At 40.6% G+C, this 17487-nt stretch overlaps 1 protein-coding gene across 5 annotated transcripts in view; it reads right to left on the bottom strand.

Annotated features, from left to right (window-relative positions):
- LPIN1 (lipin 1) overlaps positions 1 to 14657 on the bottom strand; it is a 50275-nt gene extending 35618 nt beyond the window's left edge. For 3 of the 5 annotated variants that reach the window (XM_014894970.2, XM_088162421.1, XM_088162422.1), the window contains exons 1-3: positions 3310 to 3510; positions 1917 to 2012; positions 335 to 672 (exon numbers count right to left, since the gene is read on the bottom strand). In XM_014894970.2, the coding sequence (XP_014750456.2) occupies positions 335 to 672; positions 1917 to 2012; positions 3310 to 3501 (626 nt within the window). In that variant the 5' untranslated portion in view covers positions 3502 to 3510. Of the gene's footprint in view, positions 1 to 334; positions 673 to 1916; positions 2013 to 3309; positions 3511 to 12971; positions 13092 to 14638 lie in introns of those variants that run through there. The other 2 variants (XM_088162423.1, XM_088162420.1) reach the window with 2 other exon arrangements.
- Between the last annotated feature and the right edge of the window lie 2830 nt (positions 14658 to 17487).

The raw sequence follows: 17487 nt of genomic DNA, 5'->3' as shown, positions 1-17487 counted from the left end.
TTGAAAAACATACTTGATTATTGAATTTTCATATACCTCAACTAACAAATCCTATCACAGAGAAGAATTAGTATAACCTGAACTAAAAGGAGATAAAGAAATTGCATCTTACTCGAACCATCTAGTTCATGCCACCACAGAGGATTCTTATGTTTTTAATGTCATTTTCATTACTTTAATTACTAACATTCCCAATAGCTTTCTAGCCTGAAGCTTTGTTTTTCAAAGTAATACCTTTATCAGCCATATGTTCTGGCTTAGAAATTACTGCTAGAAGGCATGGATTGGAACATTACTCTGGTTTTCATTACATATCTCAATCCCACTATGATACCTTGAATTGTCCAATGGCTCTTTTTCTTCCTCTGAGCTAATCTCTATGGGAAACATGTCTTCATCTTCTGATGTGTCTCCATGTGTGTCTTCTCTTTTTAAGCTGTCTATTTTATGAGTTGACTTCCTCCTCTTCTTCCTCCTTTTTTTCACAGAGCTAGAGACTGGAGATGTTTCAGTAGAAGGCTGGGATCCATGGGCTTGGGGCGGGACTTGTGAGGATGCATTGGTGTCCAGGTTTCGTATCCTGTCTATGGAATTCCTCTTCAGCTGGGATTCCATTAAGGCACTCCCCTCAGACAGAATGGGAGATGTGGAGAGATGATAAGGAATTACCTCCTGAAAAGAAAAAATTCAAACCATAAAACAGGTTAGCTCTTTTACCAGTCATACAACTGATTTTAAGATCTATGCACAAATTACCAAAATCTAAGTTATTTACTCCTCAGGAAAACAATAAGGGTTAGACATCTGGATGCTCATTATGCTCCTATGGCATATGGAAATTTTTTCATAGCTGCATCTCTGTAGACAAACCAGGGACAATACTCTTAATACAGCATCCTCTGAGTATCCAATACTGGATAGATTATTGCATAAGTCTCTGTCCACCTCATGTAAGATACAGAGAAACAAAATCTTAGTTTAGAACCTGAACATTTTGTAAAATACAATTTCCCTTCGCAACACAAATGACAGATAGTAGTCAGATAGGTCCATGGTTTATAATCAGGCCACACAAACATTCTACTATTCAATCATATATATACATCTCTAGACATTCATGGAAGTATTTCCAGCAGTTTTCAGTCACCAAATAACTGTTACCACACAAAAATTTAAAAAATAAAGGTATAGAGATGCACATTCACAAAGCTCTCACCTGAAACTGGTAATTTCAAACTCAACACAGGAATTTGAATACTCATCCTACTCTGGACAGTGACAAAAATTATTGGGGATATCTGAAGAGAAATGCCGCAAAATTTTTCTTCTATTATGTGTGGACTACTCAAACTTACTGTGACTATAATGTATTTGGACCAGCATTTAATCACAAGTCAACGCAGACATTCTCATTTAAATACAGCCCCACATGACTAATAGTTGTGAGATCATATTTATGAGGAGCACCAGAATTAATGTGGGCACAGATGTTTACAGAGCATGTGCACTTCTCCTGGCAGTCTGGTGCATATGTTCAAATTAACGATTTCTGCAAAAATCAGGTCCCTGACATTAACCTCTTGCACACAACTTTGAAGCATGTGAACTCTGTAGTTACCATTTCTGTTCACACACTGGCATGCACATGATCTATTTTTCATTTATGTGATTATCTTCAGCTTTTTCAAATCTCAGCAATTAAAAAAAAAAACAACAAAAAAAAAAACAAATGAAATAACAGCATAGCATTAAATTTCCATAGCGGAAAATTGTCCATAAACTTTCAAAACTATAAAATGGATAAACGTGTATTTTCCAACAAGATTCCTAAACTCAAAACTGACTCAGAAGAGCAGACATCCGATTTTTAATTATTAATTAAAATTAATTTAATTAAAAGTAGTTTTTACTCTTACCTGATCATTATCCATCTCCTGCACAAAAAAGGCTTCCCCATTGTCTCCTAGTTTCATGTGCAAATCTACAGCCTCTCCATTAATTTCTATGTCAACCTGGAAGGAAATGAAAATATTTTCATATGGAAAGAAAGTTAGTCCTGCTGCTGGCATTGGACAAATGCTTCTCAGGGAAGCATTATAATGGAAACCTTATAATGAACAGGAAATAGTGACCTACTCTGTTTCTTTCAGTATCCCTTCACAAAGCAATCTATAACAAAATCTATAACAAAAATGTTCTAACTTGTTCAGCTCATTGATACCTTTCTCCTCTACACAGAAAGGTTTCTAGTCATTACATCAAGTTCTGAATCCTTTTTAATGTCATTCTGAATGTTTCACTTGCCACACAAATCTATTTGCTCTTTTAATTCGTAGCCTATTTTTTAATTGTGCTAGAAATACTTCCAAATACAAATCCTTAGCATTGTCTTTCAAATTCATTAAAGAGACTTCTCTTTACACCGTCAGAAGAACAAATAAGAAAAATAATTTTGCATTCCATTTCTGTGTCTATTCTTTCCACACATTTATCATATCACTGCATAGCCCTAACTATCTCCATTTCTTCTCAGGAGGATCTTTCTCTCTTTGGCTATAACCATGCTTGCCACTAACTTCATTTTCACTGTAAATTCTTTGGAGACTTGCATAAGTCTACATTTATGTTCTATCTCAGGACACAGGACACCATTGGCACAGCAATATTTTTTAACTTTTACTGATTCTAAATATTGGAATTTCTTTCTGATCTAAATAAGAACTGATCAATGTCCATGCTAACTTTAGGATCTTTCTGCTGAGAATTCTAGCTACTTTAGAACCTAGATTATATGGAGTTACAAATTACTTCCTAAAATAATCTGTCACACTTATGACTTCACATCTGATACGCTGCCAGGTCATTCAGCCTAGTTACGTTTATTTCAAAGTCCTCAATGTTTTTTCTAGCTTCAGTTAACCTCAAGGTTCAATTACCTGAAAATATTACTTCACTAGTAACTCCATTTTTGGAACTATCACTGAATATGCCAAAGGGGTTTTGATAAGTCACTAATGAAATTTAGTATAGGTTCAAATTAGGACATTTGAAATTTTGCTTTATTAAACATAAATGTTACAAATTTCATGGCTAGTTTTGTTTTTTATTATAGTCAATGTGTTACAAATTAGGCTCTGAACTGCAAGAGTCAGTAACAACCATTTTAACCAAAGCTTGTCTTAATTCAGGCTCTTTATAGAGGGCATCTAAAGAAAACCTCAACGAGCAGATCAAAGAGCATTCAGTAACTTCCATGCTGTTACAGTTAACTCACAGACAGGACATATGAAAATTGTCACATTTTCTTACCACTTTCTCCCTGGAACGCAGAACTCCCATTTTCCCGAAGCGAACGTGGAAAGGAGAACACTGAAGATTTCCATCTGGCTGACGTACAACAATTATATCTATACATCCTGACAGTGTGGCTGGGTTTAGGCCCTTATAGAGCTCCTTCACAGTTACAAACACTTGCCCTGCTAACTGTCCAACGTAATTCATGGTTTGGACCTGAAAGACAAAAGGTGGAACAAATTGGATTTTGATCACTGCTCTGTATTTTAGAGACTTTTGAGAGATGGAGAATCCTGCAGTGGGGTATTATTCTGTTTGACAAATTAACAGTTTTGCACAAAATCATGATTTCCCACCTAATTTATTTACAGCATGTTTGCAGAGAGCTATTAAAAGACAAAAGGGACCTTGTCAGAAAATTGTAACAACTTTCAAAAGATCATTAAAATCAGCTGAATTCAAAACCACTGTCAGACTTTGAGACTCTGAAGCTCATAAATGTCTCCCAATTACCTCTGAAAATAAAAGCATTACTTCCAGAATAACGCCTCCTCCTATCATTTATTGTGCCCTCAACACCAGAAATACTTTCCTTATGTATTTCCACAGGCTTTTAAGGGCAGGGCAAGTGAATAGCTTTGAACATATCTAATTCTACACTACACTAAAGACAAAGACTCTTTTCCCATCTTACAGCGATTTCTCCCATTAAAAGATTATTATAATGCATTCAGACAATAGATATGCATTATGGTTGGACAAACAACCTTCAACCCAGAGTATTCAAACATTGTTTCCTAATGCAACTTAACTGCTCTTGTTACAAACAGCCTTTTCAAACAGTATCTGCAGGTTTTTTTAAAATTACGCTTATGTTGACAGTTGAAGTGATTTATTTCCCCTGCTCCTGCATTTTTTTAGTATTTAGCATTTAGCCTGCTGCTTTCACATTATAAATACATGTCCTGTTTAATATATTTAGTGCCCCAGAAATTACTAACATGCATATTTAGACATGCTTAAAAGATAAGAAAGTCTTTCAATTACTCTCAAAATATGAGTGAATTTAAACAGATACCTTCCTGGGTATGGGTTTTAAAGACTTCCAGAGTCTATTGTTTTCACTGGTTTCATCAAAGTCCTTGTGCACAGAGGATAGAGCATAAGACTCACATACAAGTTCTTTGCTAGGCTGTACTACACCACCTGGACATCAATAAAAGAGACAGTTGCAGGGTAGGCAATGCTGAAACTCTCACTGATGGTGATGAGAACAGAACTGAGCTCAGAGCCTGAAACAGTCACTGCACAGCAGCAGCATCTGCTACAATAGAGACTCTTTCAGCTGTGTTCTTTCATAAACAACAAAAATATGTATGAAATGCTGTAAAATGGCTCCAAATTGTAACTGTGGTTTACAGTTATTTATAAAAGACTATTTAAAGAATACCATGAAAGCACTAGAGTAAAAAAACCTGAAAGTTAGGAAATGCTATAATTAAGGCAGTTTTCTTCCATGCACTCCTGCTCTAATTAACTAATGTTCACCTGTGGGTTGTTTTTTTTCAAAAGTCCCTCCACATTGTGTGAACTGAGGCTTTGCTTTCTTCTCTGTTACTGTTGCAACACATGGGTCAGGACACAAACTGTGCTCCGAAGGAAGAATTATTTATGGTAGTCATCACTATATTGTCCCTGAAAAGCAATCATGGTTTCCCCATCTGACAACTGGGGAGCGGAATCACAAAAAGATTAACACTAAAACAAGGCAGTAACTTAAAAAAAATTATGTTTGATTTTCAAAGTATTCAGTGTACAAGATGCTGTCATGGTTTAACCCCAGCCAGTAACAAAGCATTGCACAGTCACTCACAACCAATTCCCCATCCTAAGCAGGATGGGAGAGGGAATCAGAAAAGTGAAAGTGATAAACCTCATGGGCTGAAATACAGTTTAATGTGACAGTAAGGGGAGAAAGTCATAATAACTCTAATAATAAATTATAATAATACAAATAAAAGAATTTCAACTTACAAAACAAGTGGTGCCCAATGCAATTGCTCACCACCCACCAACCAATTTCCAGCCATTCCACAAGCAGCAGCCCATGGCCAGCTTCCTCCACCATTTCGTATTCTGGGGGTGTACAGTATGGAATATCACTTTGGTCAGTTGGGATCAGCTGCCCTGGCTGTGTGTCCTCACAGCTTCTTATGCTCCTCCAGCCCTGTCAATGGCAGGGCATAAGCCACCAAAAAATCCCTGACATAATGTAAGCACTGCTCAGCAACACCGAAAGCAGCAGTGTGTTACCAACATTATTCTCATCCTAAATCCCAAACATAGCATTATACCAGCTACTAGGAAGAAACCTCTATCAGCCAAAACCAGGCCAGATGTTAACAAATGGAAGAATAATGTCTAAATAGTGTTTGGAGAAGCCTTTCTGCACAGCCCTCAATTCAGGCATCTAGAAAATGCCACCTACTGAAAAAACAACACACAAAAACTTCATGGCAATTATATTCCTTTCTCCAGCACTGAACTGCTATCAGCACTTCTGGGCTCCTACTGTACACTAGAAACATCGCCTTCCTGAATGCAAATCTAGTGGCAAGCTGTTTCACGGGGAACAGCACTTGAAACTCACGCCACACCCTACGCTGTGTCACAGAACAACAGGTTGGAACAAACCTCTAAACGTCACCTGGTCCAAACATCTGCCCAAGGCTGCCCACCACCTTGGTCCTGCAGAGCTCTCAAGAGTCTTCAGGGGGGAGATTTCTCAGCCTTTCTGCTCTCCTGATCCTATGTATCCCTGACCTCAGAGAGAAAATTTTCTTCACAATATGTAATCTGAGTTTCCCTTATTGCAGCTTGTGCCACTGACTCTTGTTCTATCACTGTGCACTTCTATTATCCCAGCTGTTTCCTCTAACCCCCCCAAAAAGTAACTGAGTATTCTGAAGAAGAAATAAAAATCATTTTCTTGGCCTCTGCTTCTAAGTCATATGGTTTCAGCCCCCTAATTATCTTGGGGGCCACCATCTAAACTCTTAAAAAAGTTGGCATGACACAGGCACAAATCTAAGTTCAAAAGTCAGCCTAGGGTGGCAGATACAAGCAAACTTTTAAAATTACCCTCTTGCTGTGGAAAAATACTTCCGTTTTTACTGGGAATTTTTCCAGCCTAAATCACAAAAACAAATACAGCTACAGTTAGTATCAAAATTACATGGTATAGTTCACCCCAGTTAATGCCTGGTCTGCTGAAGTAACAAAATTTCTAGGTGCAAAACAGCCATGACTTCCTTGGTGGAGAAGGAGCTGCTGGGACAGCATATAAATCCCACTGTTTGGGTGAGTTCTGGGCAGACAATCCAAATATGAGGACTCATATCCCCTTTACAAGATACACCAGCTGGGCTCCTAAAATCCTAAATGGAGAATTTTGCAACTATTCTTGCTCACAACAAATCTTAGCTACTCTGCCTGCCCTGTCTTTGGACACAAAGATTATTTTTATACCCACCAATTTAAAAAGTTGGACACTATCGTCAAGCTCTGAGGCCAAACAGCTCAGCACAGCTTGCTTCCATACTGTGGAAATCTCTTATCCCTTAAAAAGTGCCACATTCAACCTGTGATCTGGTGATGGGCACTCCTCTCAAGATAGGCTGAGCCTGGCATGTGCAACAAAGTCATTGTGGAATTAAAAGACACACTGGGAGACTGATCACATAAACCCCACTTCCCTAAGAAACTGACAAAAATGGGTTTATTTTTCAAACGTGGGGAACAAAAAATACTGTAGTTAAAATGGGGAAGAGTTCAGAAATTAGACTGATGTTTGTAGACCCTCTATCCTACCTTTTATACATGCCAACCAAAGCTGAGATTGTTTGGAGTCTGAGGTTTGTAAGTTTGTACTCTGAACCTAAAGTTAGTCCATGCCATCTCAGCACTCCAGGAAACCAACACTCCTCAAACCCCAGAGGGACTGGATGTGGTTTTGGAGCAAGACTTCACTCTGGCCACTCCAAGAAGTCTTTCACTTACTGACCAGGCAGCAGCAACTTCAGCAGTAAACATAAGTTTACATCATGGGCTAAATCCCCAGGGCCTGCCTGTTCATTATACTCAGTTTAGTAAAACTCTTGTTCTCATACTGTGCTAGTGGACACAGCACAGAATATTTTTGTGTGCTGAGAAAATTCAGAATCCTTTGATCCAAGCTTGCAAGTGAGAACAGTCTGTACTACTTCTGTCATGATTCTCGAATGGTTTGAATTTTGTTCTTTGCCAGAAGACATTTCACAGCTCTCGATTTTGCATATATTATAAAATTAAAGGTATTTTCTAGGCTAATTTTTAATGTAAATCTAACTAGCATCACCTTCCAGAAAGCCTAGAAAATTTCCAACTCTTTTGATTGTTAAAGACAGCAGCCATTTTTCAGAATTGATCATCATGTGGAAAAATAAGGCAAAAATAAAGAGGTGATCCCCCTTACTTAACTGATTCATTCACTTAGCAAAGATTGACCTAACGAAATTAATTCTTTAATGTCTCACTCTTCTGGATGCCACAGTAAGATCAAACACACTGTCATCTAGATAATCCACTTCTTTCATACAAGTACACCAGACTATGTCCTAATTCCACTGGAAAAGCCAGTAATTGTACCCCTTGTGGCATGGTTTTAGTTTTTTGTTTTTCTGGGAATTTTTTTACAGCTCAGCTCTTTCCCTTACCATTTCATCTTTGTTTACTGCATTTTTCAAAAAAATATTGAAAATCATATGAACCAAGAGCCTTTATTCCTTTTGCAATGCCTGGTGTCTCGTCAGGTGCCACAACATTAATGAGTAATAGATTAGATATCCACACATATCCAAATTACAAAGGAATGCAAGTGCTATTCAACATGCTCTAAAAACAGACAGTCGATTTAGGTGGCATGCTGTAAGGGTAATTAAAAAGTGTAACACACTTCCTCTGGAAGAGATGAAATTTCCAATGCAGAACATTTTGAAAACAGGACAAACATTTGCTGGGACTGGTTTAAAACAGGCAATTGCAACTTTTGGGAAAGACATTGTTGCTGTGCCTGTGCCCAAGGCAGTAAATCAACGCACATCTCACCACAGACCTGACCATTACAATCTGGACATCTCGACTGAATCTTTTTAACTTTCAAAATCTGCTTCTTTTAGACACAGGCCAATAAGCACACTCCCAACAATTCCAAGGCACAGCTAAGCAGCTGAGATGAACTGTGCACTACTCCCATGGCCAGTTTAGAAGCAGTCACCTTCCTAAGCTTTACAGAGCTTTATAGAATAGATGGTGCAAGCTGGTCTGGTCACCAAGATGAGCTTTGTCAACATTTAGGTCTCTTTCAGCCCCTTTTCTAAGGCTCTAAGGTTATGACTGAGCACTGACTTTTTAGTCCAGGAGAGGAAGACTGGCAGCAATGGTAAACATAACACAAACAAAAAAAACCCACAAAAATACAGACACGTACTTCAGTTACACTTTTAATACCTGATATGATGATGAGACCCTGCCCCATGGCTGAAGTGGTGGGCATAAACACAAAACAAACCAACTTTCCTCCTAAGAACTTCCATATAAGTTGTGAAATGGTGAAGGGAAGATAAAAATTGATGGGTCAGTATTCAGTTAAAATACATCACTGCAGCTCTGCTGCTGACACTGAAACTATGACAATTTTACAAACTTGGTCCATCTGGTCCCTTGACCTGCCCTTGACTTCTGTTTTGAAGATGTAAAGCTTGAGAGAGACCAGACTATATTTGGGGATCAGGCTGTGGCCCCTTCAAGAAAATTATTCCTCATTTACAAAAAACAGTAAGCAAATGATAATACTTCAAAGTCAATGCTTATTAATACTTTTTTACTGCATATCAAATATTTATTTTCTTGACTCAGAAACAATTCAGTTTTGTCTGCAGTACTGAACACTTAATCCCTCTACTGCAACTAATGGAATTTTATTCTTGACATATTCTTTACCATGAAAAACAGTTTCAGAGGTTATGTTCTAAAAAAAGATTCATGATAAAAAGATAGGGAAGATAAGAAAATATTTCAGATGAAGATTCTCTAGATATTTTCAAAATTAAGCTTAGCCCTTCATATCTGTGCAACAACCATAGTTAATGTTATATAGTTAATTATAAAAGCTCTTAATAACTATCATTCTATTATTTTTAAAATATGAACTTTTGTTTATTAGTAAGCTGTCAACACTCTGTAAAGTCACTAATGCTGTTTGATCGTCACATTCAAATCCCTTAGTATTTCAAGCCATTTCAGGTAGGAAACAGAATCATTAAGAACTCTCAAAAGCCGTTTCCTTAGTTGTGAGTTCCTACATCAATCCAACCTCAAATCACTGCCATTAATTCCCACCCTACCTTTTTGAGTAAATGCCCAGGCAGAACCCCAAAGTTGTGCATTTTTCAGAGCAAAATCAGAGCCTGGATTTACTTTCTCTAGCGGAGCCATGAAGCCATTGCATGGGACCTTGGGAGACTTCAGTTTAGAGCCCTACCTTCCTACAAGATCCTCACATAATTTTGAGGAAGTTACAGAGGCTTTTGTCTCACAAGGTGTAACTCCCATTGTTTTCAAGCAGAGTCTACCACTGTGGCTATATCCCAATTGCAGCAGGCCAAGCTCACCCAAGGGAGACATAGACAAGCACTCTCCTTGCATATTTATTTTTCCTGGAAAAGGAAACCTGGACACATGACCTGAAAGGGAGCCATAAGCAGCCATGACCCCAAATGGGACAAGCTGCTGAGGGAGAGCTCCAGAGCACTCTGCTGAGCAGTGTGACTTTGGTTGTGCTGTTAACAGGAGGGCAAACTCTGTCCAAGTGTGATTATACTCACATTTGTTCCAGACTTCCCCATAGTCACAGCTGCATGGAACAGACCTCATTCCTGCAGGTGATCTGGCAGTATGGCTGGTCAGTTGGGAGACAGGTGCAGCTCACTTGTATGTCCCACATCAGAAAGCAAAATTCAGCCTGTGGCTGGCTTTACACCAGAGTAAAAGCATTGTGCTTCCTGCCAGTCAAACCTCCAGAAATATTTCAGGGTTGGGATTATTCTGGGCTTAATTCTATTAGGAACTATTTGACTTCTATTCCAAGTTACCCAAGGCCAGTGCCAAAAATTGTGACTTCTTACAACAGCCAGAGAGTCAAATGGATCAAATGTCAAACTTATCTTCTAAGCTGTCCACCCAAGAGCCCACCCACCCACTCACACTCACTCACAGTCATGGACTTTGAATATTAGATGCCTATCCCTCTGGTTCTGCCATTGCACTGTATTTCAAATAGTTAAAACTTTACTTGCTGCAATACTTCATTAAGTCCCTATAAAGGACAATATTTTCTAGGCAGCAGCTAAAATCAAAAAGTCAAACTGAAGACTCAAAACTTGCCTGCAATGAATCCCTATGTTCAAACAAAGGGAGAACTGGCCTACAGCTCCACAGTCAGGGTATCAAACTGGTACCCAAGAGTCCAGGAGAATTATTTCAAGGCTAGCTGAAGGGTACAACCACAGTCCAAGGTACAACCCATACCAAGCTCCCAGCTGCACATTCCTCACTCTCTAAATCTTGCCCTTTTGTCAGCACTGAAAAATAACACCATTAAAGCCAGAAAAAATAATTTCCAGCTAGATCAATGGGATGATCTGACTCACCACATACCCATATAATTGCTACTACCAAAAAAAGAGAGAAAGTAAGAGTCAGCAGCGATGCACAGCACCAGGGACACCTCTACTGAAATTCCAGGCAGTCCTGAAATCACATCTCAAGACTTATCTACTCCTTTGCCAGAGACTTCTTGGGAGACCTTCCATATTTCCCTTGGTCTCATTGTACCTTAACTTCCCAATTGTACAGTGCTTCCCTCTTCATAGAGACACTTTGAGGGAATGTACAGAAGGACTGACCCTGCATAAAAGAGTTTGAACTTTACAATAAATTGCAAAGTACAAACTGATGCCTGAAACCAAGAACTTTTATGGTAGCTGAAGAATTTGTGGTAAGTCATGTACTGTGCTGCCCTATGCTACTGTTCTGATGCCAGTGAGGGAACATAAATCAGAGTGGAAAAACAGCAGTAGTTCCACTCTATACAGACACCTCATGTGACTTGGCATGCTTTCTCTCAGTAGGATTGAAAAACAAAATTGTTCATTAGATTCTATATTTTCTGCATTTTTAGAGTTTAAAGTAAGCTTTTACTGCATTTCAACTGGTTTTGACGACTGCTGTGTGTATATATGTTCACAGATAAACAAATCTGTACCTCTGCATATGCTCAGGTATGGAAAAGGGTCAAAAACTAAAACTTGCCCAACTCCCTTACAAACAGGCCCGACTGCATCAGGGAAACATATTATTGGGTAGTCTATACCTATGTCAGTGACCAGGAGCTATAAGAAAAGCAGAAAATACCTAAAAGCATTAGAAGCATTTCCATGGCTTTATGCATAAAATCATAATATATTTATGTTGAGCAGTTTCCATCTGATTTCCTTCACTGTCTCCCCAGTTTTTCTCCAGTTCTCTTCATGGAAATAGGCTCATTTTACTGTTACAGGAGTTCACCTATCTAACTTATAAACAGTGCACTGATGACAACAAAACCTTACCAGTGTTTGCTTCCTGAGACAGCAGAGGTAGGGACACAGATAAAACTGGCCAGAAAATAAACTATTTCAAAACACTCTCCAGATTAGGAGAATCAAAAGATGTATCAAGGCTTATGACTTTACATGTGAAAAGAAAAATGATCGGCTAGACGGTCTGCAACATCAAGACTGGGATACCACCTCTATGCAATTCCTCTATTTGACGGGGATAACAACATTGCACTGTTTCGTCTCCTCCCCACAAGACACATTTGCGTTTAGTTTTGCTTCTTGGAAGTAGAAGAGATATTCTGATCAATACAAAAGAAATAGCTGTAGGGAGGGGTAACATAAAAGAAATGCAAAATATCTGAAAGTTTAGTTTCCTGTGTAGCCATTGCACTGCTGCTAGCCAGGCTCTGTTATGTCATTAAATCCCTCTGTCCTGTTATTGCTGTCATTATTCAGGATCAGGGAAAGTATTAGTGAAGCAGGGTCATAATGCAGCTATTTGCATCAGCAGCTGCCGGGCAAAGAGAAGTAAAATTCCTAAAGCCGAAGGGGAAGCAGCAGCAGCAGCAGCCCATAGAGGGGCACCGGCCACCACCAGCTCACACAGCTCGGCGGCGGACGCACCCCAAACCGAGATCCCCACGCAGGGTGCCTCCCTCTGAGGGGACACCTGGAAAACATCACATCTGCCCTCTAATCCCGTGCACAAAGCAGTGTCCAGCAGCGATGCGCCCAGCAACCCGAGCGCAGCTGTCACTGCCCAGAGCCGGGCGGCCCCGCAGAGAAAGAGGGGCAGGGATGCGGGCAGGGGATGCGGGCAGGGGATGCGGGCAGCCCCTCGGAGCCCCGCCAGGATGCCCAGGCCGGAGGGACCGGCTGCCTTCAGCGGTTCCTGGCCTTGCCTTCCCTGCCCGCGGGCAGTCGGAGGAGGAAGGGCCTCCCTCCTCCCGCAGCGGCCGCCAGAGCCCCGGCACCCACCTCTGCCACGGGCCGGCTCCCGCAGCTCCGCTCGCCGCCGCCTCTGTGCCGCCGCGGCCGCGGGGACGCTGCGGGGCCGCTGGGGCCGGCCGGCGGTGCCGCCCCGGAGGAGGGCCCGGAGGAGCAGCGCGGGGCCCGGGGAAGGCTCGGCGGGGCGGGGGCACAGCGCGGGCCCGGCCGGCCCCGCCCGCCCGCCGGGCTCGGAGCTGCCGCAGCCGCCGCGGGCCGGGGCGGGGCCGCGCCGTGGCGCGGTGCTGTGGGGTGATCCCGCGGCCCGGGGCCTGCCGGGTTCCTCGCTGGGAAAAACGGAGCGTGGCAAAGGGAATCGCTCAGCCCAGGCTGACCAAAGGCAGGTCCGAGGGAGGCGTCGCTTGCGCTGCCCGAGCCTAGCATTCATCGCCAACACGTTTTTCAGCATCAGATTCTATCTCTTTAAAGAAATGCGATGAAATAAAAAGTGGTTTCCACTGATAGTGGTTTCTCAATGTAAACGGTATTGTAACCTCACTTTGCACTGAGCGCCTTACACAGCTAAAAAGGGAAGGGGGTGTCCGTGTTAAATCGAACTGATGAAGGAATCTCCCAGGCATTTTTGAAATCTTGTTTACAGAACTCAGGAGAGGGTGGTGCTATGTGCAAAACAAATGAACCGGAAACAGAGGAACACGGGGGGGAAAGATGACAAAGATTATACGCAAAAAAAATAAATAAAAAAGGATCAAAGGTCATTATTGAAGCACTCTGCTAGTTTTAGGTCTGAAAACAAGTTTTTGAGGGCTGGCTTTCCTGCATCTCCCTGCTGTAGTCCCCAAAATGCACATTGCCACTGAAGCCTGGGAAGAGTACTTTGCTGAGTAACTAGCGCTTAAGCCTTCCATTTCTGTTAAATTTCTGCTTACACTCCAAAACAGTCTTAGTGGAATCTTCTCTAGGTCATCACCCGATTGTAATCCTTCAAATTGTTTTTCTGCAACACGTCTTCCTCCTATAGCTCTCTTCTGTCTCCATGTTGGCCAGTCTTTATACAGCTCACAGCTAAGACAGAGGCACTGAGTGCTAGGACCCGGTGCAAACTCCCAGACTCCAATCCCTATCTCTTGTCCTCTCCTCCATTCCTGGTCACACGGCTACACTAATGAGTACACTTCAGTTTTAGAACAGAAAAGTCAGTGAAGACAGTTTCTGCCCGGGCATGACAAACAAGGGTGTATACGTAGTCCCAAAGAGAAAGCAATACACAACTGCAGTTTCATTTTCCAGGCATTTCATATCTGATCCTTTGCCAGTCGCAGTCAGTAGGCAATGAGAAATGTTGGTAAATAATCCCATGCCTGTTAATACAAGAAGCTTTATCTGTGTTGACTGTGCATCATATCAGTGCTCTGCCCACCACATTTGTGTGGAATACAATCCCATATTGTGTTCCCTCTGAGACAGTGGTAACCTCCAGCCATCATCCATGTTAGGTGGGAGGACTCCTGTAAAATATTTGTCCACTATGATCTTCTACTGCTATGCTAAAGTCAAAACATGATCATAATAACATACTGAATCAAAAATACTGTCTTTCCACAATCTCAACAACACCCACCCTTTCATGCTTCTTTCAGAAATCCAGAAGTTAGGTTCTCATTTTTGGAAGTACTATATTGTGTTTAGCTACTTACCATGTCCAACCATCTGCTGCTTGATGTAAAATAGCCCACAGAATAATGCTCTACATTTTAAATGATTTCGTGTGCAAGGTCATGTTTTCTCTTCCTACAGAGCAGAGTAAGTACAGCCACGATACACACAGGATGCTGTGGGAAGTGCCAAATGCTTGCACAATAACAGTGAGCTTCCCTTAACAGCAGGGCAGCATCTTTCTGTGCTTTTTCACTCTATTCTTTTTCATGGTGTGACCAGTGTGCAGAGTGGTGTTCCCCAGGTTACTTCCCTGGAATAACCTCTGCCAACTCATTCTGAAATCCTTACTTGTGCTGCACTTCAGCTCATAACTGTTCTCAGTTAGTTCTATCCAGAGGACCAATATACATGACCAGTACTTTGATATTGTCCAAGCCTTAGCGTGGTCATGGCTGTGGATTTGACTCAGCCCAATGCAGAGTTTGGAGGATAGTACAGTCAGGAATGGTTCCTAAAAAATAATCTGGAGTTACCCACAGACTAGCTGGCAGAGGGAGTATGGCCCAAGCAGGAGGAAAGTCCCTGACAGTGTCATTTCCAAAACACACTCAGGAATTACAAAATTCTGAAGTATTACTGTTTTCTTCCTGAAATGTTTCCCCTTTGACAGGTTTCTTTCTGGAGGCATTGTGTTAGTCAATAGATGTTTGTTTACCAAGGTTTGATCTAAAACCATCCACAAAATTTTGAAGGACCTGCTCATGGAAGTTTTTCTTTCATTCCTTTGATGGTAAATTTATATTAATTCATTATTACCTAACTCTGACTTGTTTCAAAGACCTTATAAGTTATACATTCACTTTGTGTTTGTACAGTTCTGGCACAGTGGAGTTCTAGCCTATGATCTGCGCTCATAGTTACTATCAAAATACACTTAAGAAGACAGCTGAGTTGTGTAATTTTTTGTAAATTAACAAAATTGTGTTTTAAAAGAGTTGACAAGCACAGAAGAGTTTAATAAAGTTCAAGAACAGATTCCTGTAAAAAAATTATGTAAGTCCATGCAAGGGGGAAAAAAAAGCCTTCAATTCTATCTTAGGATGCTAGATTTTCCTAGCAAAGATGTTGACAGTGAGCAAAATAACCATTCAAACCATTGTGCATTAGCAATAATGTCTGGCTTTTCCCCCACTAAAACTAGGGTTGATGTTCAGGCACACAGGACCTGGGTTATGAATGACTGCAATTGTTAATGCATGCCCAGTGTGCAGTTAAAAATTATTCAGTAAATAGAAAAGATGAGCTTTTTGCTTTTAATTTATAATTAACTCATAAGCAAAGATGGCTCTGGAGCTGTGCTGACATCCTTTATATAAGTAATAAACTCAGAGTTTATTAAGAGTTGATCTAGTTTTATTCCAGTGTAAACAAACAAAAACATTTTGACTGACTCTGTAATTACCTGATTAAACATCCCACCATCATAGCAAAGGAATTTCTCTCCTAACATAAGTATGTATTTTGATACAGTACCTACAGGTGCCTCTGATAATCTATTGAATTCTCTGTCTAGTTCACCTTTTTTCCCCCTTTCTTTTTCTCTTCCTTTTTCCTTCAAGTCCAATTATCTAGTACTTCATTTTGTCCTTCATTTGAAGGACCATAGCGCAGGATATTGTAGCATGTAAATACTGGCATTTAATCTCCCTCTAAGTGTTCGATTGGAGACCATTTTTTATAAGTATATGTAGATGCTATTTAGTTGCAGAGATTTCTAAAACTTTCCCACCCCCTCTCTTTGACTTTGTTGCCAGTTTTGACTGTGCTGCTGCTTTTGCTTTGTATCTGTCCCCCTGAGATCGTTGCAGTTTGACAGCTTTAGCTTTGGGATTTTGCTTTCTGCATCATCACAGTTCCTGAGTATTGTGATCATTTGCTGATGATCTCCAGTTGCCCATGCCAGCCAATACACTTCTGACATAATTTCTTATCTTTGTTCTTTGACCTCCGTGTCGAGAGGTGAGATGATGACATCATCCTCAGGAGGACTGTGATGTCATCAGAAGTAGTATAAAGTTTCGGTCAACAATGAGGCACGGCAGTGACCAGTGAAAAGCAAAACTGAGAGGATTATTTTGCCTAATGATCAAATGTGGGATTGCAATTTTCCAGGAACTGTTGCAGCTGGAATTAGAGGCAGGACAGGAAACATAGATCACGTACCAAAATGTTTCATCTGTAATGATAACATCTCTCATGCCATCAGTGTGTGCATTGCATAACCAAACATGATTTTAAACCAAGTACTTTTGATTTTGAACCAAGATACACCCTTTCCTCCCCCTCAGTGAAAAAAAAAAAACGGGAAAAGGAGATCTCTAGCAAATGAACCACTGGACAAGTCTTTTTTTGCTTCTCAGAATATAACAAGTCTTGATGATGAAGGTTCTCAGAAGAGCCTTTCTTTTTCCTCTAGATCCACATCCAACCATGCAAGCCCATGAGAACCTCAATACCTCCTCTCTATCCTAGTATCTCTTTCCCCAGTTAAAAGACATTTCTCTGCTACAAAATACTTGGCTACTGAGAAACGCAGACTTCTATTGACTTCTAAGATCCAAATATCATCAAAGCAAAAGAGTGTAGGAGTATTTAAATGAGGAACAAGAGAGGCTAAATATATCAACCATGCTGGAGGTACACTTGTACCAGTCCAATCTCATCAGAAAGCAATTTAGCTCCAAATCTGTAAATAGCCACAGTTGAGCTCTCTAAATATAATCTTTAAAAGCTTAGAAAAGCTTGAGCCCCGACAAAGCAAAGCAATCATGATGTGAGATTAAGGATATAACAGTGAAATCATCAATGTGTTCTTTCTTCACCTAAG

This window comes from Sturnus vulgaris, chromosome 3 (assembly GCF_052056855.1).
Source record: "Sturnus vulgaris isolate bStuVul1 chromosome 3, bStuVul1.hap1, whole genome shotgun sequence".
In the NCBI taxonomy this organism is placed as follows: Eukaryota; Metazoa; Chordata; class Aves; order Passeriformes; family Sturnidae; genus Sturnus; species Sturnus vulgaris.
Note: the sequence above shows the minus strand (reverse complement) of the source record. Positions and strands in the feature narration are given on the sequence as shown.